Source organism: Mauremys reevesii, linkage group 13 (genome assembly GCF_016161935.1).
Source record: "Mauremys reevesii isolate NIE-2019 linkage group 13, ASM1616193v1, whole genome shotgun sequence".
NCBI lineage: Eukaryota > Metazoa > Chordata > Testudines > Geoemydidae > Mauremys > Mauremys reevesii.
The window spans coordinates 207,579-235,218 of NC_052635.1; the positions used below are offsets into that span (position 1 = coordinate 207,579).

Consider the following 27,640-nt stretch of genomic DNA (forward strand, 5'->3'; position numbering starts at 1 on the left):
GCTGCTTATTGGGGCCGGGGGGACATGGCCCCCAACATCGTCCCCGCTGCCTGGCCTGAATCCCCTCGAGCCAGGAGTTGGGAGCTGCCTGTGCCCAGCGAGCGAGGCCCAGCATTCGTTTTCTCGTTTTATTATGAAATAACCCCGTCCCTTCCGCCCCCTACATGTTCTTGGGCTTGGAGATGATCCCATCTGGGTAGCGCTGCTTGAACTGGGCCACCACATCAGGGTCCAGCAGGTGGATGCCGTCCAGCTGGTTGCCCAGTGTGATCCTGGCAGAGAGAGGAGGGCAGGGTTAGCGGGCAGGGGGTCCAGGTGTCCTGGGAAGGGGGGGGAGGGGGCTCACCAGTTGGGCTGCACATTATGCGGGCGGCCGAAGAGCTCGATCTTGCGGGTGCCGGGAGAGAGGCGCTCGATCATGCCGTAGATCTCGTCCGGCTTGTGGCTGGTGGAGCGGACCTGCAAGAGGGGGTGGCCATGGGGGAGCTGTGGGGTGCGGGGAAGGAACCCTAGCCGCTCCCCGCAGGGGGGGGCAGAGCATGGGGAGGGGCTGAACTCACCTCAGCTACGATGACATCACAGTCCAGGCCCCGGTTGAAGCCCTGGGGGTTCCCCTTGACCCCCACCTGTACAGGAGAGAGAGAGAGAAAGAGGCTGAGCCAGGAGCTGGGGGGACCCCCGCATCTAAGCTGGTCCCAGGCAGTGCTCCCCCGTACCAGGCAGTGCTCCTTGCCATGGTTCAGCCAGTGCCCTGTCCGCCCCGTGCGGATGATTCGCTGGAGCTGGTTGGTTTTCACCCAGATGATCTCATCCACTCGCTCGTACCTGGGGGAGAAGGGGAGGGGGTTAGCGGCTGGGCTGGGGGAGCAGTGGCGGTGAGGGAGGGGGGACTGATCAGACACTCACCCCCAGAGGTTGAGACACTCGCGTCCCAGCTCCATGGCCCTGCGGGGACAGCAGGTGGGGGTGAGATGCTGAACTGGCCCAGACACTCTGTCAACCTGCCTAGCTCCCCCCATAGACTCACCTGCCCCATAGCCACACAGTGACCTGCAGCCTGGCTCACCCCAGGCCCCCTGGCAGGCTCAACTGCCTCCCCGTGCTCACTGGTGACCCAGAGCCTCTGCTGTGCACCCCCCCCAACGCCCATAGCAGCCGGTGACCCAGAGGCTCAGCCGTTTTCCCCTCTCCTCTCCTATGCCAGCCAGGGACCCAGAGGCTCAGGCCCCCCACCCCCCTCGCATGTATTGGCCGGTGCCCCAGAGGCTCAGGCCCCCTGCCATGCCAGCCGGTGATCCACAGGCTCGGCGTACTGGCCAGTGACCCAGAGGCTCAGCCCTCCCCCAGCCGGTGACCCACAGGCTCAGGCTCCTACCCCCCCACCATGCCAGCCGGTGACCCACAGGCTCAGCCCCCGCCCGCGTACCGGCCAGTGACCCAGAGGAAGAGGAACCCTTCGTCCTGCAGCACAGGGATGTTGAGGCGTCGCATCTCGTCATCGGTCAGGGTGCCATAGGGTAGCTCCATGTGGATGTCCCAGGGCGGGTCGGCCATGACCACCGCGAACTTGCCCAGGATGCTGACGTCCAGGTAGCGGATGTCGCAGCAGATCCACTGTGGTGGTGGTGGTGGGGGGGGTCAGAGAGAAACCAAAACTACCCTCCCCCATCCTCAAGGAGAACGGCCTTCAGCTGCTGATGGGGCAGCAGGAAGCCTCCGCCCTCCACTGGAACCCCCAGAACTGTGTCATCTCACAGCTCACCAGCCACTGTGTCCCTCTCCAGAGACCCGACAGCCCCACCCCCATATCGCTGACCAGACCCCCCCAAACCCTTCCCCAGAGACTCAACAGCCCCACCTCTGTAACGCTGCCCATTGCCCCCCCATCGTCCCCCAAATTCTTCCCCAGAGACCTGACAGCCCCACCCCTGTAACGCTGCCACCAGCCCTGCTGTCCCATACCACTTCCTGCCTAACCCCCCACCCCCAAATCGATTCGCCCAGACACTTCCTCCCTGCCCCCACCGATACCTGCGGGGGGAAGAGGCGGTCGATGCTGGGGTCCCCACCCACCGCCTGGGGCAGTGCCAGCTCCTGGCCAGCATTGCGGTCACGCCCCCCGGGGGCATCCAGGTCGGCGCAGGCATCAATCTCGTAGTGAACGTATTTGCAGGTGTCCATGTGGAAGCAGGTGTTGAGGAAGGAGCAGTCGCCCAAAGACTCATCCGTGTGCTTGTTAATGATGCGCCTGGGGGGGGACAGTGATATATGACGGACATGGAACCCAGGAGTCGGGGTGTCCAACTTGCCGTTCCCCCCACTAGACCACTTCCCTCCCAGTGCCAGGGAAAGAACCCAGGAGTCCTGGCTCCCAGCCCCCCTGCTCTAACCCACCAGCCTCCACTCCCCTCCCAGAGCCAGGGAGAGAACCCAGGAGTCCTGGCTCCCAGCCTGCCCTGCTGTAACCCATCATACCCCACTCCCTTCCCAGAGCCGGGGAGAGAACCCAGGCGTCCTGATTCCCAGCCCCAGGACAGGCTATCACCTGAAGTGCAGTTTGCGGCAGGGCCGCTCAGCGTCTGTGGCTTTCATACACTCCTCCTTGGTGCCATAGTCACAGAACTCCTGCACCTGCGCGCGGCCCCGCGAGCGAAACTTCTCCACGATTGACTGCTCCTTGGCCGTGGTTGTGTTCAGCAGCTCCAAGATCTCCTGGCTCACCTAGGGTGTGGGGAAAGCTGTGAGAAGGACCCAGGAATCCGGGGTTCCCTTCTGCCTGCTCCCCTCCCATAACCAAGGAGTCCTGACTCTCAGCCTCCCCCGCCCCTCCCTGTGGGAATAATGGGTGTCTAGCAGACCTTCCTCAAGTGCTGGAAAGTGGGTAAGGGTTCATATATGGTCACAATAGCCTGTACCAATGAATGTTACTAAATGTTAATGAGGTGTGAAAAGGAGACAGACTGTATTGGTCCAAAGAAAAAGGTCTCAGGATCCCACCCAAGGTCAGGGTTGAGATCATGTCTGCTCCGACCCACTCCCCTCCCAGAGCCAGGGACAGAACCCAGGAGTCCTAGCTCCCAGCCCCTGACCCTAACCCACTAGACCCCATTCCCCTCCCAGAACCACGGCGACATCCCCCAGCATTGGGCCCCCAGCCTGTGTTGAGGCTAGGATCCAGGTGTCCAGCTGGCACCTTCTTGCTCTGCTGCTCCTTGGTGGACTGCTGGCTCAGCAGGCTCTCAATCTCCAGGTCCAGGTCTGATGCCTGCTTCCGAGACTTCTTGGCCGGTTCCTTGCCCAGCTCCGAGGTGGTCAAGGCAGAGGGGGTGGCACCGGCTGGGGAAGGAACAGCACCCCCAGCATCCTGCTCCGCCCAGCGCTTCTGGCCCCCAGCGCTGCCTGGCTCAACAGGGCACTTCCGCTCAGCCACAGCGCCCATCATGGCAGAGAGCTTGGAGTGGTCAGCATAGGTGACCAGGGTGGGCTGCTCCTCGTCATCCTGCAGCAGCCCCCGGCGCACCTCAATCAGCTCCTGAGCTGCAAACTTCTGCAGCAGGCTTTCCACGCTGCGCTGGGTGACGGGGGCCTCCGGCTGTGGGACAGACAGGATCACAGGGTGGGGCAAGTGTGAAAAGAGATGGGGTTACCCCAGTGCCTGGCAGGGGGAGAGACAGGGTCCCCCGGGGGAAGAGATGGTCAAACTGGAGGGAGGGTGAGGGATGTGTCAGAGGATCAGCCAATCCAGGGAACGAAGGAACAGCAAATAGTAGACAGAGCAGGTGTTGCTGGGGGACAGCGGGTGTGTTGTCACATGGACAGGCGGTGGAGGGGAATGGGGCTGGGCCCCAGGGCACCGGCAGCAAGGGGGAGGGACCGGGCTCTCACCGTGGAGATGGCCAGGCAGATGGAGAGGGCATCGGTGGGCAGCGCCAGCCCCAAGTCCGAGAGGTGATGCAGCAGCTTCTTCTCCAGCTCGGGGTCAGTGGCCAGCTCTCTAGCTGCGCTGCTGGGTGTGGGGGCTGTGGGCACTGGGCTGTCGCTGCGGAAAGGTGATGCCAGCTCTGGGTTCCTGAGGTCTAGGGAGAGAGATGGGATAACGCTGGTGATGTCTGAGTATCGACAGGTGACAGCCCCCTCCCGACCTCCCCAGCACCCGCCCACTACACCAACCCCCCGCATCCAAACTTCTCCCCCCAGCTCCAGCCAATCAGTCCTGCCCCCTCCTCCACTGCCTCTCACCCTTGTGCCAGTGGGTCCAGCTGGGGTCTCTGCTGCAGCTGTTGTTGACCCCCCTAGTGCCACGACCCCATGGCTTCTCCTGCCACCCAATGCATCCTGATTCCTGACCCCCCTGTATCCCCAGCACCTTGATGCCCTAGTGCCCTTTGGGGACCACTTGAGCCCTGTGCCCAAAATACCCTTTCACTTCTGACCCCACAGGGTCCTGCTTCTGTCACTGATGCAGCCACCCTCTGCCCCTGCCTCGTGGTTCCCAATCTCCCCCTGCCACAGTGCCCCTGCGTCTGCCCATCTGATCCAGTCATGGCCTTGCTGACCTTTGACCCTCACAGTGCTCCTGGATCTCACAACCAAGGGATCTAGCCCACCCCCCTCCCCCACTACCATCGATACCTCCCTGAGCCCCCACTACCCCGGCCAAACCCCAATCCCAACCGACCCCTATGTCCACTGTGCCTTCACCTCCTCTAGTTACCCCGACCCCTTGGTATCCTCTAGGCCCTAGTCCTTCACTCATGCTACTTGCCCTTTGACCCTGTGACAACCCCCGACCCCTACCCCCCCAGGGAATCCTGCTGGTGTCACCACTGCCCCCTCATGCCCTTTGCCCCCTGACCTCCTTGCATCACCAATGCCCTAGGATTGGCCCCTGATCCCGTGCCCTTTGACCCCTGAACTCCATGGTCCCGCTCTGCCCTTTGACCCCCGCGCACCCCACCCGCTCACCCAGCGGATCCTGTTTCCGCCGCCGCTGGAGCCGCTCCCGCAGCGAGTCCAGCTGCTTCTTGTGGGCCTGGATCGAGCTCCACGTGTCCGACATGGCCCGGCCCGGCCCGGGGCGCGATCTCCGGCCCCGCCGCCCTTCCCCGCTCAGGCAGCCCCGGGACGGACCGATGCTGCTCACGCAGGCCGCGCCAACACGAGTAACCGGAAGTGCCTCGGGGGGATGGAGATTAGGAGCGAGCATTTCCTGTTTCTGCCCACACCGCGAATCCGCCGCCGCCATCACGTATACTGGCAAGCGACGACCATCTTGGTTATGGATGTGTGTACAGAGCGGCCATCTTGGTTAGGGGTAATTTTGAACGCCGCCATCTTGGTTATCTTTGTTTTTAAAAACAGCCATCTTATTTGCTGGCAAACGACGGCCATCTTGGTTTTAAAGCCTCCACGGCGGCCATTTTTGACTGGGGCATACTTGGCGTCCATCTTAATTAGTGACGAACGCTGATGTCTTGGCGGCCATCTTGTTTACTGGCACAGAGGCGCCTACCCACCATTCTTGTTACTGGCACAAAGGTTTTTTGGCCCTTGTTGGTCATTAGTTTCGGCTGTACTTCGACTCCACACCAGCCACGTTGATGGTTGGCAGAGTCTGACTCACCCCCCTCACAGGGCAGTGGTTGCAACCATGTTGGTGTCTGGCCCCCATCCGAGGTGGCAGCCCCCCGCACCCCGTTGGTCTCTCGCATCAAGGTGGTGAATAGAGGATGTGGCAATCTCAGTGTGAAGTTTTGGTGGCCATGTTGGCTACTGGCACTGGAGCATTGCTTGCCCAAGCCACAAGCCTTGTTGTCAATGCAGTGGACCTGTGGAGGCAGCCATCTTGGTCACTGGCACCTGGGCACAAAGCCGAGCCTGCTGGTGACTAGTCGCAGACACTAGGGAGGCTGTTCTGGCACGAAGGAGCCTGGCACTGATCCGATCCTGGGGGTGACCGACAAACCCAGTGATAGTGACTAGCTCTGGGCAGGGATGGGGGCCTAACCCTGCTCCCTTTTCTGCTGCAGGTTCTCCTTTCCCTGGTGTGCTTTAGGCTGGTTGGAGGATAACATTTGCCTTTCCTCCAGCCCCTTTGTGTCCCCAAGCACCCCCCCCCAACATGCAGCCACATCTGGAGGGCAGCAGGACTGTTTGGGGCAGCAGAAAACACACCCCTGGGTGTTTGCCCCATGTGGAGCAAAGGGGAGCCCTAGATTGCCAGGCGGGTCACACCTTAGGATTCAGGACCCCTGAGTTCCAGTCCCAGTTCCACTACAGACTCCCTGTCCCTGAATCTAGCCCTAGCTCCCTCCTGGGGGTAAAGAACTCTTCCCTCCCCCTGACTTTAACATGGCACCTGGGCTGATGGGGCGGCTGCTCTGCCCTGGTGCGAGGGCTGAAGAGAGGAGAGAGAGAGGAAGAGCTGGCAGATGCAGGAGGGAGGGAAAATTGAATGGGTGGCAAGGTAGGAGGGGAGGGAAGAACAGCTGAGCTGGAGAAGGAATGGGGGGGACAACTTTGGGGATTAGTGCTTGTTGGTGTCACTAGGTATAAATCTAGGTAACTCGGGAGGATGGCTCTGGGCCTATGTGAACCAAAGTACCTCTATGTTAAGCGCTTTTGTTAGCCTCACTACACTTTTGTAACCTCCTGTGCTATGTGCTGACTGCTAGCAGCTGCAAGGCCGGTTAGCACTAGATGCAGCCAATACTAGATAAGATCGGCGGAAAGCAGATGCTGTAATCAAGGTTATATGCATGAGAAAGTAGCCCCCACAGTGGAAAAGTACAAAAAAACAAAAACAAAGGGGGTATAAATACTGGGACCCCGCCTGCGTGCGGGTGTGCAGGATTTGAGATGGCTATTTCTCCCTTGCACCTTATTTGAGCTCAAATAAACTTGGTTTGCTTCTCCACCCTGGTGTGTTAATTAGTGCGACGCACACCGGGCAACGAACCCCGCTGTTGCCCCCCCCCCAGGCCCTTTGGGCCGGCAACATGCTGGCTGGACATTCCCCTCACCAGAGGCCTCCCAAGCAGCTCTGTCTGGCTCAGGCTTAAGCAGCTCAGGAGCATTATGTGAAACTGGCAGGGGAGGGGAAAAGAGCTGGGCCTGGAGCTGCGGAGCAGGGCTGGAGACAGGGAGTACTTGTAATCCACTAAGGAGTGTGTGCGACCCCCTCTCCCCCCTTCCCCCCCCCCGCCCCCAGTGCTGATCCACAGAGAACATGAGCATGTTACACCCCCAACCACATGGGCCTGCCTCGTTAGTCACACTGGAGATAATGAGGCCAAGTGTGTACATGTCCCTGTTGCCCCCTGGTGGAGGTGATGAGTCCTGCCATGTGTGCACCTGTTGCCCCCTGCTGGAAGGGACAAGCCCTGCAGTGTGTGTGTGTGTGTGTGTGTGTGTGTCCCTGCTGCCCCCTGCTGGAGAGATGAGCCCTGCTGTGTGTGTCCCTGCTGCCCCCTGCTGGAGAGATGAGCCCTGCTGCTGTATGTCTCTGTTGCCCCCTGCTGGAGGGGACGAACCCTGCTCTCTCTCTCTCTCTCTCTCTCTCTGTGTGTGCTGCCCTCTGCTGGAGGGGATGAGCCTGGCCATGTGTGTGATACAGAGAAACGTCTGAATCTCTCTACTCACCCCGCCATCTCCTCCCTGGGGAGAATAAAACCCGAGTCTCTAGGGATTTGTCAAACTGCTTTAATGATGGACACAGACAAAGTCCTGCTGACCCTGGCCAGAGCAGCTGGGCCTTTGTTCTACACTAGAGGGCGCTTCACTATGGGTCCAGGATGGCTGGGACAAGCTCTGGTCCCTGCACCAGGGTCCTGCCTCCCGTCCAGTCCCCTCTGAGCTACGGTAAAAGTAAAAGACTAAAATGCCACTAAAGTTGTGTGGGGGCCGTGTCCCCGATGCCTGATCCCCCCGTGGTGGCTGGTGCCTCTTGCAGCATGCCAGGGCTGGTGCCCCCTGGAGGAGAGAGAGAGAGATGGGATTAGGGGACAGCACTGCTGGGGAGAGTGGGGTTGCACAATCCCCTAAACTGATGGCATGACCTCTGACATCTAGCCCTCCTACTGATTGACCTCTGACCCCAAATCTGTCCCACCAAGCAGCCTCCTACCCCAGCCCTCTCCCAAGTGACCCCATGTCTGCCCTGGCCCCCATGCTTTCCATCAACCACCCTCCCAGCTCCCTGTCCCACAAGCAGTGGCTAAACCGGGGAATGAGCTGTGCCATGGCTGGGAAGGGTGGGGGGATTTCCTGTGTCTCTGGGGCAGCCCCCCATCACAGCGGGGCTGGACTTTGGGGTCAAGCTCCTCCTCTTTTTATTCCCCGGGGGAGGAGGGATGTTACCTGCTGAGGGCCTGTCGGCTACTTCTCCGCCTTGCCTTGGCTCTCTGGGGCAGCCTCCCCTGCAGCTGGAAGTCCTCCTGCCGGCTTCTCCTTGGCTTCAGTGGGGGCCGCCTTGCTTGGGGCAGTGGCTGGGCCAAAAAGTACAGGGGGTGCAGTAGAGGAGGAGGGGGTGGCAGTGGGAGGGGGGCCCCGGCAGGTCTTGGCAGCCAGGCCCCCCCCTGCGATGAAGGCCGTGTACTGGTTCCAGAAGGACAGGGGCCCCACCAGCTGCGTCGGCACATCCCGCGCCAGGAACTCCTGCAGCTTTGCTGCGCCTCCCGGTACTGTTGGGGCCTCTGGGACCAGACACCGGCCACGCCGTGCTGTGCTGCAGCTCCACGCTGTGCTGCCCAGAGGAACCTGCCACAGGGACAGAGACAGACAGGGGAGCCCATTACATCTCAAGGGAGACCCTGTGTAAAGGCAGGGGCAGATGAGGGAGGTTTGAGCAGGGAGAGGCAGGGGACAGGCTTGGGGTGGGGTGGGGAGGGGCTCTCTTACCTGGTGGTGGGCTGCCTGGGCGTGCTTACGCAGTGCTGCCCCATCGGGGAATCCCTCCTTGCAGACCCCACAGGCCAGCGCCACCCCCTCTTTGGCCTGGCTGGCCCGTGGCTCCTCGGCTCCAGCCCCTGCTGCCCCCTCCTCCTCTCCCTCCTGTGCTCTGTCTCCTCCTCCCTCTGCCTTCTGGGTGCTGGGGTCCCCTTCTCCCTCCATGGCAGGTGGGGGGCTCCCTCCCCCAGGAGGCGAGGTGCTGGGATCGGCTGCTCCCCCCACCTCTAGCTTCCCAGCATCCTCCTCTTCCTTGGCATGAGCCGGGGCTGCTTCCTCCTCTGGGCTGGATGCCCCCTCTGAGCCCCCCGGGGCCTTCTCCGTGCTGCTGTCCAGTGAGTCCTCATCGCTGCCTTCCTCCTCCTCCTCCTCCTCCTCAGACAGCTCCTCCTCATCCCTCTGCGGGGCGGGGACCTCGGGCTGGCGGGTGCCCTCCCCCAGGGCAGCAGGGGGCTCGGGCAGCAGGGCCCCATTGGGGATCTGGCCCCCGAGGTGCATGCGGACGTGTTGCTGGAGGCTGACGGCGTTGGTGAACTTCTTCTGGCAGATGGGGCAGGAGTTCTGGGCTCGGGCAGCCGGGCTGGCCTTGTGGCCCACGAAGTGCGCCCGCAGGTTGCCCCGGGTGGAGAAGGCCCGGCCACACACCTTGCACTTGAAGGGCCGCTCCCCGCCATGCTGCCCGTAGTGGAGGCGCAGTGCCCGGGGGCAGCTCAGCACCCGCAGGCAGATCACGCACTGGTTGGGGCCCGAGGAGGAAGAGGAGGGCGGCGAGGAGGCCGAGGGAGCTGCCGGGCCAGGTCCAGGCGAGGCCCCCTGTCGGTCGATCTTCTCCACCAGCTGCTGCAGCTTGGAGGTCTCCGAGGGGGAGGCTCCCAGCGGCTCCAGCACGTAGGGGAAGGGGAAGCCAGTGCTGCCCGCCTTGAAGTGGTTGGCCAGCAGGGCCCAGCTGGACAGCTTGCCCAGGGGCACCCGTGCTCCTTCTGCTTCCCTCCCCGGCGGCGTGTTCTCATCCCCCTTGCCCCGCCCCTCGGCCGCTTTCATCAGCACCAGCTTGTTGAAGACGGGCAGGGTCTGAGCGGCGGCTGCGCCCCCGGCCGCAGTGCCCGAGAGCAGCGTCAGACTCTCAGTGGCACTCAGCCCCTTGCGCTCGGGGGGCGCCGCTTCCTCGCCTGGCTCGGCCTTCTCGGGCGGCACCGACATGCCATAGGGCAGCCCGGCGCCGGTCAGCACGTAGTCGAGGTGCTCGGGGACCGGGTGGGGGTTCATCTGGACATGCGGGTACTTCTCCCGGTGCCGGTGGAAGTGCACCTTGAGGTTCCCCCGGGTGGTGAAGCGGTTGCCGCAGACGTTGCACTTGTAGGGGCGCTCGCCCGTGTGGGAGCGCAGGTGGATCTGCAGGGCACTGTCGCTCCCGAAGACCTTGGCACAGAAGCGGCACTTGTGCCGACCCCCTGGCTTCTCCTCCAGCCCCTGCTCGGCCCCCCCAGCCCCGTTCTTCTGCCGCAGCAGCCCTGGGGAGGTGGCCTGCTCCAGGCCCCGCGCCGCCCCCAGACACTGGGCGGCCAGGAGTCCCGTAGAGGGGAATGCCGGGGCCAGGATGGGCTCCGCTTTGGGGCCTCTGGCGCTGCCAGGGAAAGGGTGGTAGAGGTGGAAGAAGGTGGGCTTGGGCACCTCTGGGGAGCCCGACACCTGGGTCCTCACCGGCTCGGACTTGATGGAGAAGACAGGCAAGGGGGCCTTGGCCTGGTGGGAGGCCCCTGGGGCTGGCTCTGGGGTGGGGGCTGAGGTGGAAGGCTGCCCCAGGGAGCCCAGCAACAACACCTGCCGGCAGATCTCCTCCGTCATCTGCATCTGGTGCAGCTGGCGCTGCTGGAGCACCCGCAGCTCCTCCAGGATCAGGGGGATGTTGAGGTGCCCGGAGTGGGGGGGAGCAGCCGGCAGAGCCAGGGGCGGTGGTGGCGGAGGAGGGAGCGGCTCTGGGGCCAAGGGGTTGCCGGCCAGAGGACCCGTCTCTGTCTCCATGTTTGGGGGGCTATCGGGCCGGGGCTCCGAGGAGGAAGAGGAGGAGGAGGAGGAGGAGGAGCCAGCGCTGTCTTGCCCGTTGGCTGAGGAGGAGGAGGGAGGGGGCTGGTTGGGGTGACAGGTGTCCCGGTGGGCAGCCAGCTCCGTGGGGCAGGACGGGGCTGCCTCGTCACTTGTGTCCCCTGTGGAGAGAGAGAGACAGAGGGTCAGACCTTGGGGGGCAATGCCAGGGGAGCCCCCTGCACCCCAGAGCTTCTGCAGCTCCCCCAAACCACAGGGGAATCAGAGACATCTCCCATATCTATACAGGAAACTGAGACCTCCACTATATCTATAGGGGGTGTTCCTACATCCCCCCAAAGCTATAGGGGGCAGAGGAGCCTGCTCCCCTCAAGTCCTCCCCCTTCCCCACTCAGAAATCTGCCCGGAACACAGTGCCCAGCTGGCTTTCCCCACAGGGCACCTCCTGATTCCACGCACCCCCACCCCCCCAGGCACAAGAGAATCCGGGGAGGGGGGTCAGGTCCCAGGCTGAGAGGGAGACAGTGCAGGGATCTCCTTTCCCCAGGGTGTAAATCAGGAGTAACCCCATTCGGACACATGAGACATATGGACAGACAGACAGACAGAGGGTGCAGGGGATGCACAGACAGACAGACAGACACACAGAAGGCTGCAGAGTATGGATGGACGGGCAGACAGAAAGGTGCTGGGGAACAGGCAAACAGAGGGTGCAGGGGAGGTAGGGATGGACAGACATGGGCGCATGGATGCACAGACAGACAGAGGGTGCACGGGACAGACAGACAGACAGAGGCTGCAGGGGTCAGACAGACACACAGTGCAGGGGAGGGAGGGATGGACAGGGGCAGCACGGACAGACAGAGAGAAAGGTGCAGGGGACAGATGGAAACTCAGAGGGTGTAGGGGATGGACGGACGGGGGCGCATGGACGCCCGGACAGACAGAGGGCACAGGGAACACACAGACAGATGGACAGAAAGGTGCAGGGGACAGAGAGACACACAGGCTGCAGGAGGCGGACGGACAGGGGTGCATGGACAGACAGACAGACAGAGGGCGCAGGGAATACATGGACGGACAGACAGAAAGGTGCAGGGACAGACAGACGGACAGAGGGTGCACGGGGCGGACAGAGGGTGCAGGGGAGGTAGGGATGGGCGCATGGATGCACAGACGGACAGAGGGTGCATGGGACGGACAGAGGGTGCAGGGAGGTAGGGATGGGCGCATGGATGCACAGACGGACAGAGGGTGCATGGGACGGACAGAGGGTGCACGGGACGGACAGAGGGTGCAGGGAGGTAGGGATGGGCGCATGGATGCACAGGCGGACAGAGGGTGCATGGGACGGACAGAGGGTGCAGGGAGGTAGGGATGGGCGCATGGATGCACAGACGGACAGAGGGTGCATGGGACGGACAGAGGGTGCAGGGAGGTAGGGATGGGCGCATGGATGCACAGGCGGACAGAGGCTGCAGGAGGCGGACGGACAGGGGTGCATGGACAGACAGAGGCAGGGGCAGCTCCAGGCACCAGCACGCCAAGCGCGTTCCTGGGGCGGCAAGCCACGGGGGTGCTCTGCCAGTCGCCGCGAGGGCGGCATGCAGATTGCGTTGGGCAGCATGCCTGCAGAAGGGCCGCTGGTCCCACGGCTTTGGCGGACCTCCCACAGGCATGCTGCTGAATCCAGGGGACCGGGGACCTCCCGCAGGCAAGCCGCGGAAGGCAGCCTGCCTGTCCTGCTCGGAGCGGCAAAATACCTAGAGCCGCCCCTGGACAGAGGGCGCAGGGAATACATGGACGGACAGACCGAAAGGTGCAGGGGACAGACAGACGGACAGAGGGTGCAGGGAGGTAGGGATGGGCGCATGGATGCACAGACGGACAGAGGGTGCAGGAGGCGGACGGACAGGGGCGCATGGACGCAGGGACAGAGGCCGGACGAGCCGCCCCTCTCCTGGCTGCGGCTGCGGAGGGGGCCCGGGACCGGTCCCAGCTGGGCGGGCCGAGGGGCAGTTCCGCACCTGCGGGCTCCGCCATGGCCCGTGTCCCCGGGCGCTGGAGCTGCTGGCGCGGGGCGGTCCGGCGCGGGGCCTGCGCGCTCCGGGCGGAGGAGAAGGAGGATGCGGGGGAAGGAAGCAGGAGGAGGGAGCGGATGCAGGGAGGAGCCGGAGCGGATCCGACCCGCCGGGGCTGCAGGGACCTCTGGTGTCCGGAGTCCGGGGCGGCGAGCCCGGGGCCAGCGTTGTGGGCGCCTCGACGCACGGGGGTCCCGCTCCGTGTGGAGCCGAGCCGGGGGTCCCCGAGCTCCGAGCCCCGCCGTGGGTCCCTGCGCCCCGATGCCCGGGGGTCCCTGCGCCCTGAATCCAGCCGTGGGGTCCCTGCGCCCCGATGCCCGGGGGTCCCTGCGCCCTGAATCCAGCCGTGGGTCCCTGCGCCCCAATGCCCGGGGGTCCCTGCGCCCTGAATCCAGCCGTGGGGTTCCCAAGCCCTGATGCCCAGGGGTCCCTGCGCCCTGAATCCAGCCGTGGGGTTCCCAAGCCCAGCCGTGAGTCCCTGCGCCCTGATGCCCCGGGGTCCCTGCGCCCTGAATCCAGCTGTGGGGTTCTGAAGCCCAGTCGGGGGTCCCCGCACTCCAATGCCTGGGGGTCCCCAAGTCCAGCTGAGGGTCCCCGAGCTCCGAGCCCAGCTGGGGGTCCCTGCGCCCCGATGCCCGGGGGTCCCTGCGCCCTGAATCCAGCCGTGGGGTTCCCAAGCCCAGTCGGGGGTCCCCACACTCCAATGCCTGGGGGTCCCCAAGTCCAGCTGAGGGTCCCCGAGCTCCAAGCCCAGCTGGGGGTCCCTGCACCCCAATGCCCAGGGGTCCCTGCGCCCTGAATCCAGCCGTGGGGTTCCCAAGCGCAGCCGGGGGTCCCTGCGCCCTGATGCCCGGGGGTCCCTGTGCCCTCAATCCAGCCGTGGGGTCCCTGCGCCCCGATGTCCGGGGGTCCCTGTGCCCTCAATCCAGCCGTGGGGTTCCCAAGCCCCGATGCCCGGGGGTCCCTGTGCCCTGAATCCAGCCGTGGGGTCCCTGCGCCCCGATGTCCGGGGGTCCCTGCGCCCCAATGCCCGGGGGTCCCTGCGCCCTGAATCCAGCCGTGGGGTTCCCAAGCCCTGATGCCCGGGGGTCCCTGTGCCCTGAATCCAGCCGTGGGGTTCCCAAGCCCTGATGCCCGGGGGTCCCTGCGCCCTGAATCCAGCCGTGGGGTTCCCAAGCCCAGCCGTGAGTCCCTGCGCCCTGATGCCCCGGGGTCCCTGCGCCCTGAATCCAGCTGTGGGGTTCTGAAGCCCAGCTGGGGGTCCCCGCACTCCAATGCCTGGGGGTCCCCAAGTCCAGCTGAGGGTCCCCGAGCTCCGAGCCCAGCCGTGGGTCCCTGCGCCCCGATGCCCGGGGGTCCCTGCGCCCTGAATCCAGCCGTGGGGTTCCCAAGCCCAGTCGGGGGTTCCCACACCCAATGCTGGGGGGGTCCCTGTCCAGCTGAGGGTCCCCGAGCTCCAAGCCCAGCTGGGGGTCCCTGCACCCCAATGCCCAGGGGTCCCTGCGCCCTGAATCCAGCCGTGGGGTTCCCAAGCCCAGTCGGGGGTCCCTGCACTCCAATGCCTGGGGGGTCCCCCATCCAGCTGAGGGTCCCCCAGCTCTGAGCCTGGATGGGGGTCCCTGCACCCCAACACCTGGCCCTGGGTGGTCCCCGAGTCCAGCTGGGGGTCCCCGAGCTCCAAGCTCAGCCAAGGGTCCCTGCACCCTCATATAGAGGGGGGGTTGTCCCTGCACTCTGTAGATCCCAGCTGCGGGTCCCTGCCCCTCCTGAAGAACCGGGATCCCTGCCCCCTGATACTCCCCCACAGCCGCCCTCCCCCATGCCCAGGGCAGCTGCCCTCCAGGGGAGTGTGTGGGACAGATGGAGGTGGGTTTGGGGCTGGAGTCCCACTAGGCCAGTGGCTCTCAAGCTTTCCAGACGACTGTCCCCCTTCCAGGAGGCTGATTTGTCTTGTGTAACCCCAAGTTCACCTCTCTTAAAAACGACTTGCTGACAAAACCAGACATGAGAGAGAAGAGTGGCCCAGCACACTAGCGCTGAACAAGGGCTGACTTCCTCGCTTTGACCCTATAATCATACAACGACCCAATGGGCACATCGCTATTGTACCCACATTTCCGTCTCTGGTGGGGAGAGCAGCACAAACAAGTCACTGTAGCCATGTTTGTTTGTACTGACTTCCACAGGCTTCTTCTGTAGCCTGTTGTAAACGAGGCCAATCTCCAGCTGAGCTGACGTGTACCCCCGGGCTCCGAGCGCTGCCACAGGTGCGGGGTAACCTGGGGACCCAGAAGCTGGGTGAACTGGCCTGGCTTCCTTCACACCAGCCCGGCTGGGATCCAGCCCCGCTGGTTCTGGAGCAGCAGGGGTCAGTGCGCACAGCGGAGGCTTCAGGCCTTGGCACCAGACAGACAAACAGACGCAGGGGAGCCGGACGTGGGGACTGTCCCTGACATCTTCGCTCTGACCAGCCACCTCCCAGGAAGCCCCGACCTGTTTCTCTGGCTCCCTCGGCCGCAGCCAAAGTCCCAAACAGAAAACCCCCAAACTCAACACAAGAGAAGATTTCCAGGGCTCACAGGGTTACCTAGCAACCGCACAAAGGGTCCTGAGGGGGCTGGGACAGGGCCTGCGCTGCACAGAGTGGGGAAGAGACAGATAGACGGAGGATGGATGGTGTATGGAGATGGGTGGGTGGATGGATGGACAGGTAGAAAAGTGTGTAGGAGAGCACAGACCAATAGATTGGGTGCATGGGGATCTATGGAGGAGCGGTGTGTATGGGGATAGATAGATGGGGGGTGCCAGAGGATATATAGCTAGATGGGGTGCTGGAGGACAGAGGAGAGGGTTCAGGTGACAGATGCAGGGTGCAGGGGATACATAGCTAGAAGGGGTGCCAGAGGACCGATGAGGGGGTTCAGGTGACAGATGAGGGAGGGGTTCAGGGGACGGATGAGGAGTGCAGGGGACAGGGGACAGATGCAGGGTACAGGGGATACATAGCTAGATGGGGTGCCGGAGGTTAAGGGGACACATGAGGGGTGAAGGGGACAGAGGAGGGGTGCAGGGGACATATGCGGGGTTCAGGGGACAGAGGAGGGGTGCAAAGGACAGAGGAGGGGTGCAGGAGAAAGTTGCAGGGGTTCAGGGGACAGATGAGGGGGTTCAGGGGACGGGTCAGATGTAGGGTGCAGGGGATCCATAGCTAGATGGTGTGCTGGAGGTTCAGGGGACACATGAGGGGTGAAGGGGACACATGAGGGGTGGCAAGGGACAGAGGAGGGGGTTCAGGGGTCAGATAACGGGTGCAGAGGAGAGATGAGTGGTGAAGGGGAAATATCAGGGGTTATGGGGACAGAGGAGGGGTGCAGGGGACAGGAGACAGATGGGGGTGAAGGAGACAGATGCAGGGTGCATGGGAGAGATGAGGGGTTCAGGGGATACATAGCTAGATGGGGTGCCAGAGGACCAATGATAGTGTTCAGGTGACAGATGAAGGGGTCAGGGGACATATGTGGGGTGCAGAGGACAGATGAGGTGTGCAGGGGACATATGCGGGGTTCAGGGGACAGAGGAGGGGTTCAGGGGACAGGGACAGAGGAGGGGTGCAGGAGACAGATGTGGGGGTTCAGGTGACAGAGGAGGGGGTTCAGGGGACAGATGCGGGGTGCAGGGGTTACATAGCTATATGGGGTGCTGGAGGTTCAGGGGACACATGAGGGGTTCAGGGGACAGAAGAGGAGTTCAAGAGACAGATGAGGAGTGCAGAGGATACATAGCTAGATGGGGTGCTGGAGGAACCATGGGGGTTCAGGGGACAGATGTGGGGTGCAGAGGAGGGATGAGGGGTGCAGGGGATACATAGTTAGATGTAGTGCCGGAGGACTGATGAGGGGGTTCATGGGACAGATGCAGGGTGCCGGGGAACCCATGTGGGGTTAAGGGGACAGATGCAGGGCTCAGGGGACAGCTGCAGGGTGCAGGGGATACATAGCTAGATGGGGTGCCAGGGGACCCTTGGGGGGTTCAGGGGACAGGTGAGGGATGCAGGGGACAGATGCGAGGTTCAGGGGACAGATATGGGGTGCAGGGGATACATAGCTAGATGGGGTGCCTGGGGATCCATGAGGGGGTTCAGGGTACAGATGCGGGGTTCAGGGGACAGATGCAGGGTGCAGGGGACAGATTCGAGGTGCAGAGGAGAGAAGCAGGGTTCAAGGGACAGATGCGGGGTGCAGGGGATACATAGCTAGATGGGGTGCCTGGGGATCCATGAGGGGGTTCAGAGGAGAGATGCAGGGTGCAGGGGATACATAGCTAAATGGGGAACTGGGGGACCCATGCGGGGTGCAGGGGACAGATGGGGGGTGCAGGGGATACATAGCTAGATGCGGTGGCAGGGGACCCATGGGGGGTTCAGGGGACAGATGTGGGGTGCAGGGGGTACATAGCTGGATGAGGTGCCGGGGGACCCATGGGGGTGCAGGGGACAGATGTGGGTGCAGGGATACATAGCTAGATGAGGTGCTGGGGACCCATGGGGTTCAGGGGATAGATGCGGGTGCAGGGCATACATAGCTAGATGGGGTGTTGGGGGATCCATGGGGAGGTTCAGGGGACAGAGGTGGGGTGCAGGCGATACATATCTAGATGGGGTGCTAGGGGAAGCATGGGGGGGTTCAATGGACAGTTACTTAGTGCAGGGGATACATAGCTAGATGGGTGCTGGGTGACCTATGGGGGGGTTCAGGGGTCAGATACAGGGGGCAGGGGACACATAGCTAGATGGGGTGCCGGGAGTCCATGGGGTTGTTCAGGGGACAGATGCAGGGTTCAGGGTACTGATGTGGTGTACAGTGGATATGTAGCTAGATGGGGTGCTGGGGGACCCATAGGGGGTGCAGGGGACAGATGCGTGGTTCAGGGGATACATAGCTAGAGGGGGTGCTGGGGGACCCATAGGGGGTGCAGGGGACAGATGCGGGGTGCAGGGGATACATAGCTAGATGAGGTGCCGGAGGACCTATGTGGGGGTTCAGGGGACAGATGTGGGGTGCAGGCGATACATATCTAGATGGGGTGCTGGGTGAAGCATGGGGGGGTTCAGGGGACAGATGCGGGGTGCAGGGGATACAAAACTAGATGAGGTGTGGGGGGACCCATGGGGGATTCAGGGGACAGATGCGGGGTGCAGGGGATACATATCTAGATGGCGTGCTGGGGGAGCAATGGGTGGGTGCAGGGGACAGATGCGGGGTGGAGGGGATACATAGCTAGATGGGGTGCTGGGGGACCCCTGTGGGATTCAGGGAACATGTGAGGGGTGCAGGGGGGAGATGCGGGGTGCGGGAAATACATAGCTATATGTGTTGCTGGGGGACCCAGAGGGGGCCCAGGGGATAGATGCGGGGTGCAGGGGATTCATAGCTAGATGGGGTGCCAGGGGACCCATGGGGGGTGCAGTTTATAGATGCGGGGTGCAGGGGATTCATAGCTAGATGGGGTGCCGGGGACCCATGGGGGAGTTCAGGGAACATATGCGGGGTGCAGGGGGTACATAGCTAGATGGGGTACTGGGGGATCCATGGAGGGTTCAGGGGAGAGATGCAGGGTGCAGTGGATACATATCTAGCTGTTGTGCCCGAGGAGCCATGCCGAGGTTCAGGGGATAAATGCGGGGTGCAGGGGATACATAGCTAGATGAGTTGCCGGGGGACCCATGGGGGGTGCAGGGGACAGATGCGGGGTACAGGGGATACATAGCTAGATGAGGTGCCGGGGGACCCGGGGTTCAGTGGATAGATGCGGGTGCAGGGATTCATAGCTAGATGAGGTGCCGGGAACCCATGGGGTGCAGAGGAGAGATGTGGGGTGCAGGAGATACATAGCTAGATGTGTTGCCGGGGGACCCATGGGGGGGGCAGGGGACAGATGCGGGGTACAGGGGATACATAGCTAGATGAGGTGCCGGGGGACCAATGGGAGGGTTCAGCGGGCAGATGCGGGGTGCAGCAGATACATAGATAGATGGGGTGTCGGGGGACCCATGGGGTTCAGCGGACAGATGCGGGGTGCAGGGGATTCATAGCTATATGAGGTGTGTGGGGACCCATGGGGGATTCAGGGGACAGATGCGGGGTGCAGGGGATACATAGCTAGATGAGGTGCCGGGGACCCATGGGAGGGTTCAGGGGACAGATGCGGGGTGCAGCAGATTCATAGCTAGATGAGGTGCCGGGGAACCCATGGGGGATTCAGGGGACAGATGCGGGGTGCAGCGGATTCATAGCTAGATGAGGTGCTGGGGGACCCATGGGGGGTTCAGGGGATAGATGGGGGAGTGCAGGGCATACATAGCTAGATGGGGTGCCAGGGGACCCATGGGGGGTTCAGGGGATAGATGCGGGTGCAGGGCATACATAGCTAGATGGGGTGCCAGGGGACCCATGGGGGTGCAGGGGACAGATGCGTGCAGGGATTCATAGCTAGATGGGGTGCCGGGGACCCAATGGGGGTTCAGCGGGCAGATGCGGGTGCAGGGGATACATAGCTAGATGAGGTGCCGGGGACCCATGGGGGGTTCAGGGGATACCTAGCTAGATGGGGTGCCGGGGACCCATGGGGGTGCAGGGGACAGATGCGGGTGCAGGGGTTACATAGCTGGATGAGGTGCCGGGGACCCATGGGGAGTTCAGGGGACAGATGCGGGGTGCAGGGGTACATAGCTGGATGAGGTGCCGGGGACCCATGGGGTGCAGGGGACAGATGCGGTGCAGGGGATACATAGCTAGATGGGGTGCCGGGGGACCCATGGGGGGTGCAGGGGAGAAGTGCAGGCGATACATAGCTAGATGGGGTGCTGGGGGACTCATGGGGGTGCAGGGGACAGATGCGGGGTGCAGGGGTACATAGCTGGATGAGGTGCCGGGGACCCATGGGGGTTCAGGGACAGATGCGGTGCAGGGGATACATAGCTAGATGGGGTGCCAGTGGACCGATGGGGTCAGCGGACAGTTGCGGGTGCAGGCGATACATAGCTGGATGAGGTGCCGGGGACCCATGGCGGGTTCAGGGGATAGATGCGGGGTGCAGGGGATACATAGCTAGATGGGGCACAGGGGGACCCATGCGGGGTGCAGGGGACAGATGAGGGGTGCAGGGGATACATAGCTAGATGAGGTGCCAGGGGACCCATGGGGGTCAGGGAATAGATGCGGGTGCAGGGGTTACATAGCTAGATGGGGTGCCGGGACCCATGGGGGTGCAGGGGAGAAGTGCAGGCGATACATACCTAGATGGGGTGCCGGGGGACCCATAGGGGGTGCAGGGGACAGATGCGGGGTGCAGGGGATACATTGCTAGATGGGGCACCGGGGGACCCATGGGGGGTGCAGGGGACAGATGTGGGGTGCAGGGGATACATAGCTAGATGAGGTGGCAGGGGACCCATGGGGGGTTCAGGGGACAGTTGTGGTGTGCTGGGGTTACATAGCTGGATGAGGTGCCGGGGGACCCATGGGGGGTGCAGGGGACAGATGTGGGGTGCAGGGGATACATAGCTAGATGAGGTGCTGGGGGACCCATGGGGGGTTCAGGGGATAGATGCGGGGTGCAGGGCATACATAGCTAGATGGGGTGTTGGGGGATCCCTGGGGAGGTTCAGGGGACAGATGTGGGGTGCGGGGGATACATAGCTAGATGGGGTGCTAGGGGACGCATGGGGGGGTTCAATGGACAGTTACTTAGTGCAGGGGATACATAGCTAGATGGGTGCTGGGTGACCTATGGGGGTTCAGGGTCAGATACAGGGGCAGGGGACACATAGCTAGATGGGGTGCCGGGAGTCCATGGGGTGGTTCAGGGGACAGATGCAGGGTTCAGGGTACTGATGTGGTGTACAGTGGATATGTAGCTAGATGGGGTGCTGGGGGACCCATAGGGGGTGCAGGGGACAGATGCGGGGTACAGGGGATACATAGCTAGATGGGGTGCTGGGGGACCCATAGGGGGTGCAGGGGACAGATGCGGGGTGCAGGGGATACATAGCTAGTTGAGGTGCCGGAGGACCTATGTGGGGGTTCAGGGGACAGATGTGGGGTGCAGGCGATACATAGCTAGATGGGGTGCTGGGTGAAGCATGGGGGGGTTCAGGGGACAGATGCGGGTGCAGGGATACAAAACTAGATGAGGTGTGGGGGGACCCATGGGGGATTCAGGGGACAGATGCGGGGTGCAGGGGATACATATCTAGATGGTGTGCTGGGGGAGCAATGGGTGGGTGCAGGGGACAGATGCGGGGTGGAGGGGATACATAGCTAGATGGGGTGCTGGGGGACCCCTGTGGGATTCAGGGAACATGTGAGGGGTGCAGGGGGGAGATGCGGGGTGCAGGGAATACATAGCTAGATGGGGCACCGGGGGACCCATGGGGGGTGCAGGGGACAGATGTGGGGTGCAGGGGATTCATAGCTAGATGGGGTGCCAGGGGACCCATGGGGGGTGCAGGGTATAGATGCGGGGTGCAGGGGATTCATAGCTAGATGGGGTGCCAGGGGACCCATGGGGGAGTTCAGGGAACATATGCGGGGTGCAGGGGGTACATAGCTAGATGGGGTACTGGGGGATCCATGGAGGGTTCAGGGGAGAGATGCAGGGTGCAGTGGATACATATCTAGATGTTGTGCCCGAGGAGCCATGCCGATCTTCAGGGGATAAATGCGGGGTGCAGGGGATACATAGCTAGACGGGGTGCCAGGGGACCCATGGGGGGGTTCAGTGGATAGATGCGGGGTGCAGGGGATACATAGCTAGATGAGGTGCCGGTGGACCCGGGGGGGGGGTTCAGTGGATAGATGCGGGTGCAGGGGATTCATAGCTAGATGAGGTGCCGGGGAACCCATGGGGGGTGCAGAGGAGAGATGTGGGGTGCAGGAGATACATAGCTAGATGAGTTGCCGGGGGACCCATGGGGGGTGCAGGGGACAGATGCGGGGTGCAGGGGATACATAGCTAGATGAGGTGCCGGGGGACCCATGGGGGGGTTCAGGGGACAGATGCGGGGTGCAGGGGATACATAGCTAGATGGGGTGCCGGGGGACCCATGGGGGGGTTCAGCGGACAGATGCGGGGTGCAGGGGATACATAGCTATATGAGGTGTGTGGGGACCCATGGGGGATTCAGGGGACAGATGCGGGGTGCAGGGGATACATAGCTATATGAGGTGTGTGGGGACCCATGGGAGGGTTCAGGGGACAGATGCGGGGTGCAGCAGATTCATAGCTAGATGAGGTGTCGGGGGACCCATGGGGCGGTTCAGGGGACAGATGCGGGGTGCAGCGGATTCATAGCTAGATGGGGTGCTGGGGGACCCATGGGGGGGTGAGGGGATAGATGGGGAAGTGCAGGGCATACATAGCTAGATGGGGTGCTGGGGGACCCATGGGGGGTTCAGGGGATAGATGCGGGGTGCAGGGGATACATAGCTAGCTGGGGTGCGTGGGGACCCTGGGGGGGTGCAGGGGACAGATGCGGGGTGCAGGGGATTCATAGCTAGATGGGGTGCCGGGGGACCCAATGGGGGGGTTCAGCGGGCAGATGCGGGGTGCAGGGGATACATAGCTAGATGAGGTGCTGGGGGACCCATGGGGTTCAGGATACATAGCTAGATGGGGTGCCGGGGGACCCAGGGGGGGTGCAGGGGACAGATGCGGGGTGCAGGGGTTACATAGCTGGATGAGGTGCCGGGGGACCCATGGGGGAGTTCAGGGGACAGATGCGGAGTGCAGGGGGTACATAGCTGGATGAGGTGCCGGGGGACCCATGGGGGGGTGCAGGGGACAGATGCGGGGTGCAGGGGATACATAGCTAGATGGGGTGCCGGGGGACCCATGGGGGGTGCAGGGGAGAAGTGCAGGCGATACATAGCTAGATGGGGTGCTGGGGGACTCATGGGGGGTGCAGGGGACAGATGCGGGGTGCAGGGGGTACATAGCTGGATGAGGTGCCGGGGGACCCATGGGGGGTTCAGGGGACAGATGCGGGGTGCAGGGGATACATAGCTAGATGGGGTGCCAGTGGACCGATGGGGGGGGTCAGCGGACAGTTGCGGGGTGCAGGCGATACATAGCTGGATGAGGTGCCGGGGACCCATGGCGGGTTCAGGGGATAGATGCGGGGTGCAGGGGATACATAGCTAGATGGGGCACTGGGGGACCCATGCGGGGTGCAGGGGACAGATGCGGGGTGCAGGGGATACATAGCTAGATGAGGTGCCGGGGGACCCATGGGGGGTGCAGGGAAAAGATGCGGGGTGCAGGGGATACATAGCTAGATGGGGTGCCGGGACCCATGGGGGTGCAGGAGAAGTGCAGGCGATACATACCTAGATGGGGTGCCGGGGACCCATAGGGGTGCAGGGACAGATGCGGGTGCAGGGGATACATTGCTAGATGGGGCTCGGGGGGTCCCTTGGGGGGTGCAGGGGACAGCTGCGGGGTGCAGGGGTTACATTGCTAGATGTGGTGCCGCGGGACCCATGGGGGGTGCAGGGGACAGATGCGGGGTGCAGGGGATACATAGCTAGATGAGGTGCCGGGGGACCCATGGGGGGGTCAGGGAATAGATGCGGGGTGCCGGGGTTACATAGCTAGATGGGGTACCGGGGGACCCATGGGGGGTGCAGGGGAGAAGTGCAGGCGATATATACCTAGATGGGGTGCCGGGGGACCCATAGGGGTGCAGGGACAGATGCGGGGTGCAGGGGATACATAGCTAGATGGGGCACCGGGGGACCCATGGGGGGTGCAGGGGACAGATGCGGGGTGCAGGGGATACATAGCTAGATGGGGTGCCGGGGGACCCATGGGGGGTGCAGGGGACAGATGCGGGGTGCAGGGGATTCATAGCTAGATGGGGTGCCGCGGGACCCATGGGGGCGTTCAGGGGACATATGCGGGGTGCAGGGGTTACATAGCTGGATGAGGTGCCGGGGGACCCATGGGGGGTTCAGGGGGCAGATGCGGGGGGCCGGGGCTACATAGATGAGGTGCCGGGGGCCCATGGGGGTTCAGGGGACAGATGCGGGTGCAGGGATACATAGCTAGATGAGGTGCCGGGGGACCCATGGGGGGTGCAGGGGAGAAGTGCAGGCGATACATAGCTAGATGGGGTGCCGGGGGACCTATAGGGGGTGCAGGGGACAGATGCGGGGTGCAGGGGATACATAGCTAGATGGGGCACCGGGGGACCCATGGGGGGTGCAGGGGACAGAGGCGGGGTGCAGGGGATACATAGCTAGATGGGGTGCCGGGGGACCCATGGGGGGTGCAGGGGACAGATGCGGGGTGCAGGGGATACATAGCTAGATGGGGTGCCGGGGGACCCATGGGGGGTTCAGGGGATAGATGCGGGGTGCAGGGGATACATAGCTAGATGGGGTGCCGGGGGACCCATGGGGGGTGCAGGGGACAGATGCGGGGTGCAGGGGAGACATAGATCGATGGGGCACCGGGGGACCCATGGGGGGTGCAGGGTACAGATGCGGGGTGCTGGGGATACATAGCTAGATGGGGTGCCGGGGGACCCATGGGGGGTGCAGAGGACAGATGCGCGGTGCAGGGGATACATAGCTAGATGGGGTGCCGGGGACCCATGGGGGTGCAGGGGACAGATGCGGGGTGCAGGGATACATAGCTAGATGAGGTGCTGGGGACCCATGGGGTGCAGGGATAGATGCTGGGTGCAGGGGATACATAGCTAAATGGGGTGCGGGGACCCAATGGGGGTGCAGGGGACAGATGCGGGGTGATGGGGTTACATAGCTAGATGAGGTGCTGGGGGACCCATGGGGGGTGCAGGGGACAGATGCGGGTGCAGGGTCTACATAGCTAGCTGGGGTGCCGGGGGACCCATGGGGGGTGCAGGGGACAGATGCGGGGTGCAGGGATACATAGCTAGATGGGGCACCGGGGACCCATGGGGGTGCAGGGGACAGATGCGGGGTGCGGGGATACATAGCTAGATGGGGTGCCGGGGGATCCATGGGGGGGTTCAGGGGACAGATGCGGGGTGCAGGGGATACATAGCTGGATGAGGTGCCGGGGGACCCATGGGGGGTGCAGGGAACAGATGCGGGGTGCAGGGGATACATAGCTAGATGGGGCACCGGGGGACCCATGGGGGGTGCAGGGGACAGATTCGCGGTGCAGGGGTACATAGCTAGATGGGGCGCCGGGGGACCCATGGGGGAGTTCAGGGAACATATGCGGGGTGCAGGGGATACATAGCTAGATGAGGTGCTGGGGGACCCATGGGGTTCAGGGACAGATGCGGGGTGCAGGGCATACATAGCTAGATGGGGTGCCGGGGGACCCATGGGGTTCAGGGACAGATGCGGGGTGCAGGGATACATAGCTAGCTGGGGTGCTGGGGGACCCATTGGGGGTGCAGGGGACAGATGCAGGGTACAGGGGATACATAGCTAGATGGGGTGCTGGGGGACCCATAGGGGGTGCAGGGGACAGATGCGTGGTGCAGGGGATACATAGCTAGATGGGGTGCTGGGGGACCCATAGGGGGTGCAGGGGACAGATGCGGGGTGCAGGGGATACATAGCTAGATGGGGTGCCGGGGACCCATGGGGGTGCAGGGTACAGATGCGGGGTGCAGGGATACATAGCTAGATGGGGTGCCGGGGGACCCATGGGGGGTGCAGGGGACAGATGCGGGGTGCAGGGGATACATAGCTAGATGGGGTGCCGGGGGACCCATGGGGGGTGCAGGGGACAGATGCGGGGTGCAGGGGGTACATAGCTAGATGAGGTGCCGGGGACCCATGGGGGTGCAGGGTACAGATGCGGGTGCAGGGGATACATAGCTAGATGGGGTGCCGGGGACCCATGGGGGTGCAGGGGACAGATGGGGGGTGTAGGGGATACATAGCTAGATGAGGTGCCGGGGGACCCATGGGGGGGTTCAGGGAAAAGATGGGGGGTGCAGGGGATACATAGCTAGATGGGGTACTGGGACCCATGGGGGTGCAGGGGACAGATGCGGGGTGCGGGGGGTACATAGCTAGATGGGGTGCCGGGGGACCCATGGGGGGTGCAGGGGACAGATGCGGGGTGCAGGGGATACATAGCTAGATGGGGTGCCGGGGGACCCATGGGGGGTTCAGGGTACAGATGCGGGGTGCAGGGGATACATAGCTAGATGGGGTGCCGGGGGACCCATGGGGGGTGCAGGGGACAGATGCGGGGTGCGGGGGATACATAGCTAGATGAGGTGCCGTGGGACCCACGGGGGGAGGGTTCAGGGATAGGTGATTTGGCGCAGGGGGCACAGCCCGGGGGAGTTGGAGACTTTGACGAGTTTCACGTATTTGATAAGTCCTCCTGCCCACTCTGCCCGGCTCCCCTGCCGGCCCCGGCCCCTCCCAGCAGCACCTGCCGCCCCCGACCCCGGCACCCACCGTTCTCGGAGCCCGTGGACCCGTCGCAGTCCGAGATGAGCTGCTGGGGTTTGCGCTGCTTGCGGCGAGACATCCCCGCGGGGGCTCCGGGCCGGGCACCCCTGGGTCCGCCGCTCGGCTCGGGAGCCCGTGGGCACCGGGACGCTCCCAGGCGGGGTCTCGCCCCCCTCCCCGGAGCATGGACACGCCCCCTCCTTTGCGCCCCTCATTGGAAGCAAAGTCCTAATCCGGCCGGTCACTCGGGTCTCCTTTGTGCTCCTTAACCCCTTCCTGCCTGGCAGGGCTGCGGCGCTGGGGCTGTTCTACAGAGCCCTGGCCGGGGGCTGAGATGCAGCTGCCTCTGGGGTGGGGCAGGGGGAGCTGAACAGCTGCACTCTGGGGGGCGGGGGGTTGGCAGTGCTGTACCCCCTCTAAGCCAGGCAGAGCGGGGTTAGGATGGGAAGTGAAGGCGCTGCCCGCAGGCAGGTGAACCATGGCACTGGCGTTAATGAGGACTTTAATCCTCATCCCTTCCTGCCCAGTCCAGCCTCCCTGACACAATTCGGGCAAATGCAACATCCCTTTACCACTCACCACGTGGGCAGAACTTCCCCAAACATGCCTCCCCGGGGCACTGGGGCATTGGGGTCAGCACTGACAGCCCCAGAGGATGCCCCCTACTGAGCCCCTCACCCCACACCCTGCAGCAGAGCCCCCCATACCCAGCATATGCCCCTCCCTCCTCCAGCCCTGTCCTCTCCCCCATCCCCACTCTCCTCCACCCCCCATTACACCCTTCCTTCCTCTTTCTTCCCCTTTTCTTTTCACCTCTTCCTCGTGGCCTCCTGACCTCCCCGAGCACCACAAAAGCCCAGGCCTCGGCAGAGCCGGCGCTGTGGGAATGTTAATGAAGCCGCAGCACAAAGGGGGAAAAGACTTCGAAAAAACCCTCAGAAAGGGCCCCTTTGAGACAGGCTCGCTGCTGTGTGTGGCTCAGTGGGGAGGGGTTGGGGGGGATGGTGGGGGAGGGTTCTGAGAACCTCTCAACATGCTGCCTGTGGGAGCCACGCCTGCCCCCTTCCATTCATGCAGTTGAGAGGAGACTCAGGCACTGGGGCT

General features: G+C 63.3%; 2 protein-coding genes across 5 annotated transcripts; both read right to left on the minus strand.

The window, feature by feature from the left end:
• Positions 1 to 114: 114 nt before the first annotated feature.
• Positions 115 to 5,193, minus strand: METTL3 (methyltransferase like 3). Of its 2 annotated transcripts, none has more exons than XM_039498332.1 (11): positions 4,966 to 5,193; positions 3,886 to 4,076; positions 3,194 to 3,592; positions 2,546 to 2,721; positions 2,032 to 2,248; positions 1,427 to 1,614; positions 907 to 945; positions 717 to 825; positions 561 to 626; positions 347 to 459; positions 115 to 272 (listed from the first exon to the last, which is right to left on the minus strand). In XM_039498332.1, the coding sequence occupies exons 1-11, from the start codon at positions 5,057 to 5,059 to the stop codon at positions 161 to 163; spliced, it is 1,704 nt and encodes a 567-aa protein (XP_039354266.1). In that variant the 5' UTR covers positions 5,060 to 5,193; the 3' UTR covers positions 115 to 160. The 2 variants fall into 2 exon arrangements, with proteins under 2 accessions (XP_039354266.1, XP_039354267.1); XM_039498333.1 differs by lacking the exon at positions 4,966 to 5,193 and adding an exon at positions 4,240 to 4,372.
• A 2,492-nt stretch (positions 5,194 to 7,685) lies between these two features.
• On the minus strand, positions 7,686 to 26,662 carry SALL2 (spalt like transcription factor 2). 3 transcript variants are annotated; one of them, XM_039497214.1, is made up of 4 exons: positions 26,543 to 26,662; positions 9,172 to 11,150; positions 8,359 to 8,757; positions 7,686 to 7,971 (listed from the first exon to the last, which is right to left on the minus strand). In XM_039497214.1, the coding sequence occupies exons 1-3, from the start codon at positions 26,613 to 26,615 to the stop codon at positions 8,377 to 8,379; spliced, it is 2,433 nt and encodes an 810-aa protein (XP_039353148.1). In that variant the 5' UTR covers positions 26,616 to 26,662; the 3' UTR covers positions 7,686 to 7,971; positions 8,359 to 8,376. The 3 variants fall into 3 exon arrangements, with proteins under 3 accessions (XP_039353148.1, XP_039353146.1, XP_039353147.1); XM_039497212.1 differs by having other exon boundaries at positions 8,899 to 11,150; positions 26,543 to 26,661; XM_039497213.1 differs by lacking the exon at positions 26,543 to 26,662 and adding an exon at positions 13,017 to 13,136 and having other exon boundaries at positions 8,899 to 11,150.
• Between the last annotated feature and the right edge of the window lie 978 nt (positions 26,663 to 27,640).

Bases quoted from the DNA above. Each gene is read 5' to 3' on its own strand.
- SALL2 (XM_039497212.1), bottom strand. From the start codon at position 26,615: ATGTCTCGCCGCAAGCAGCGCAAACCCCAGCAGCTCATCTCGGACTGC. The intron at 11,151-26,542 runs GTGGGTGCCGGG...CTCTCTCCACAG, and splicing joins GTCCACGGGCTCCGAGAACG to GGGACACAAGTGACGAGGCA. The intron at 8,758-8,898 runs GTAAGAGAGCCC...TCCCTGTGGCAG, and splicing joins CCCAGGCAGCCCACCACCAG to GTTCCTCTGGGCAGCACAGC.
- METTL3 (XM_039498332.1), bottom strand. From the start codon at position 5,059: ATGTCGGACACGTGGAGCTCGATCCAGGCCCACAAGAAGCAGCTGGAC. The intron at 4,077-4,965 runs GTGAGCGGGTGG...CTCTCTCCCTAG, and splicing joins GCGGAAACAGGATCCGCTGG to ACCTCAGGAACCCAGAGCTG. The intron at 460-560 runs GTGAGTTCAGCC...CCCCTCTTGCAG, and splicing joins GTGATGTCATCGTAGCTGAG to GTCCGCTCCACCAGCCACAA.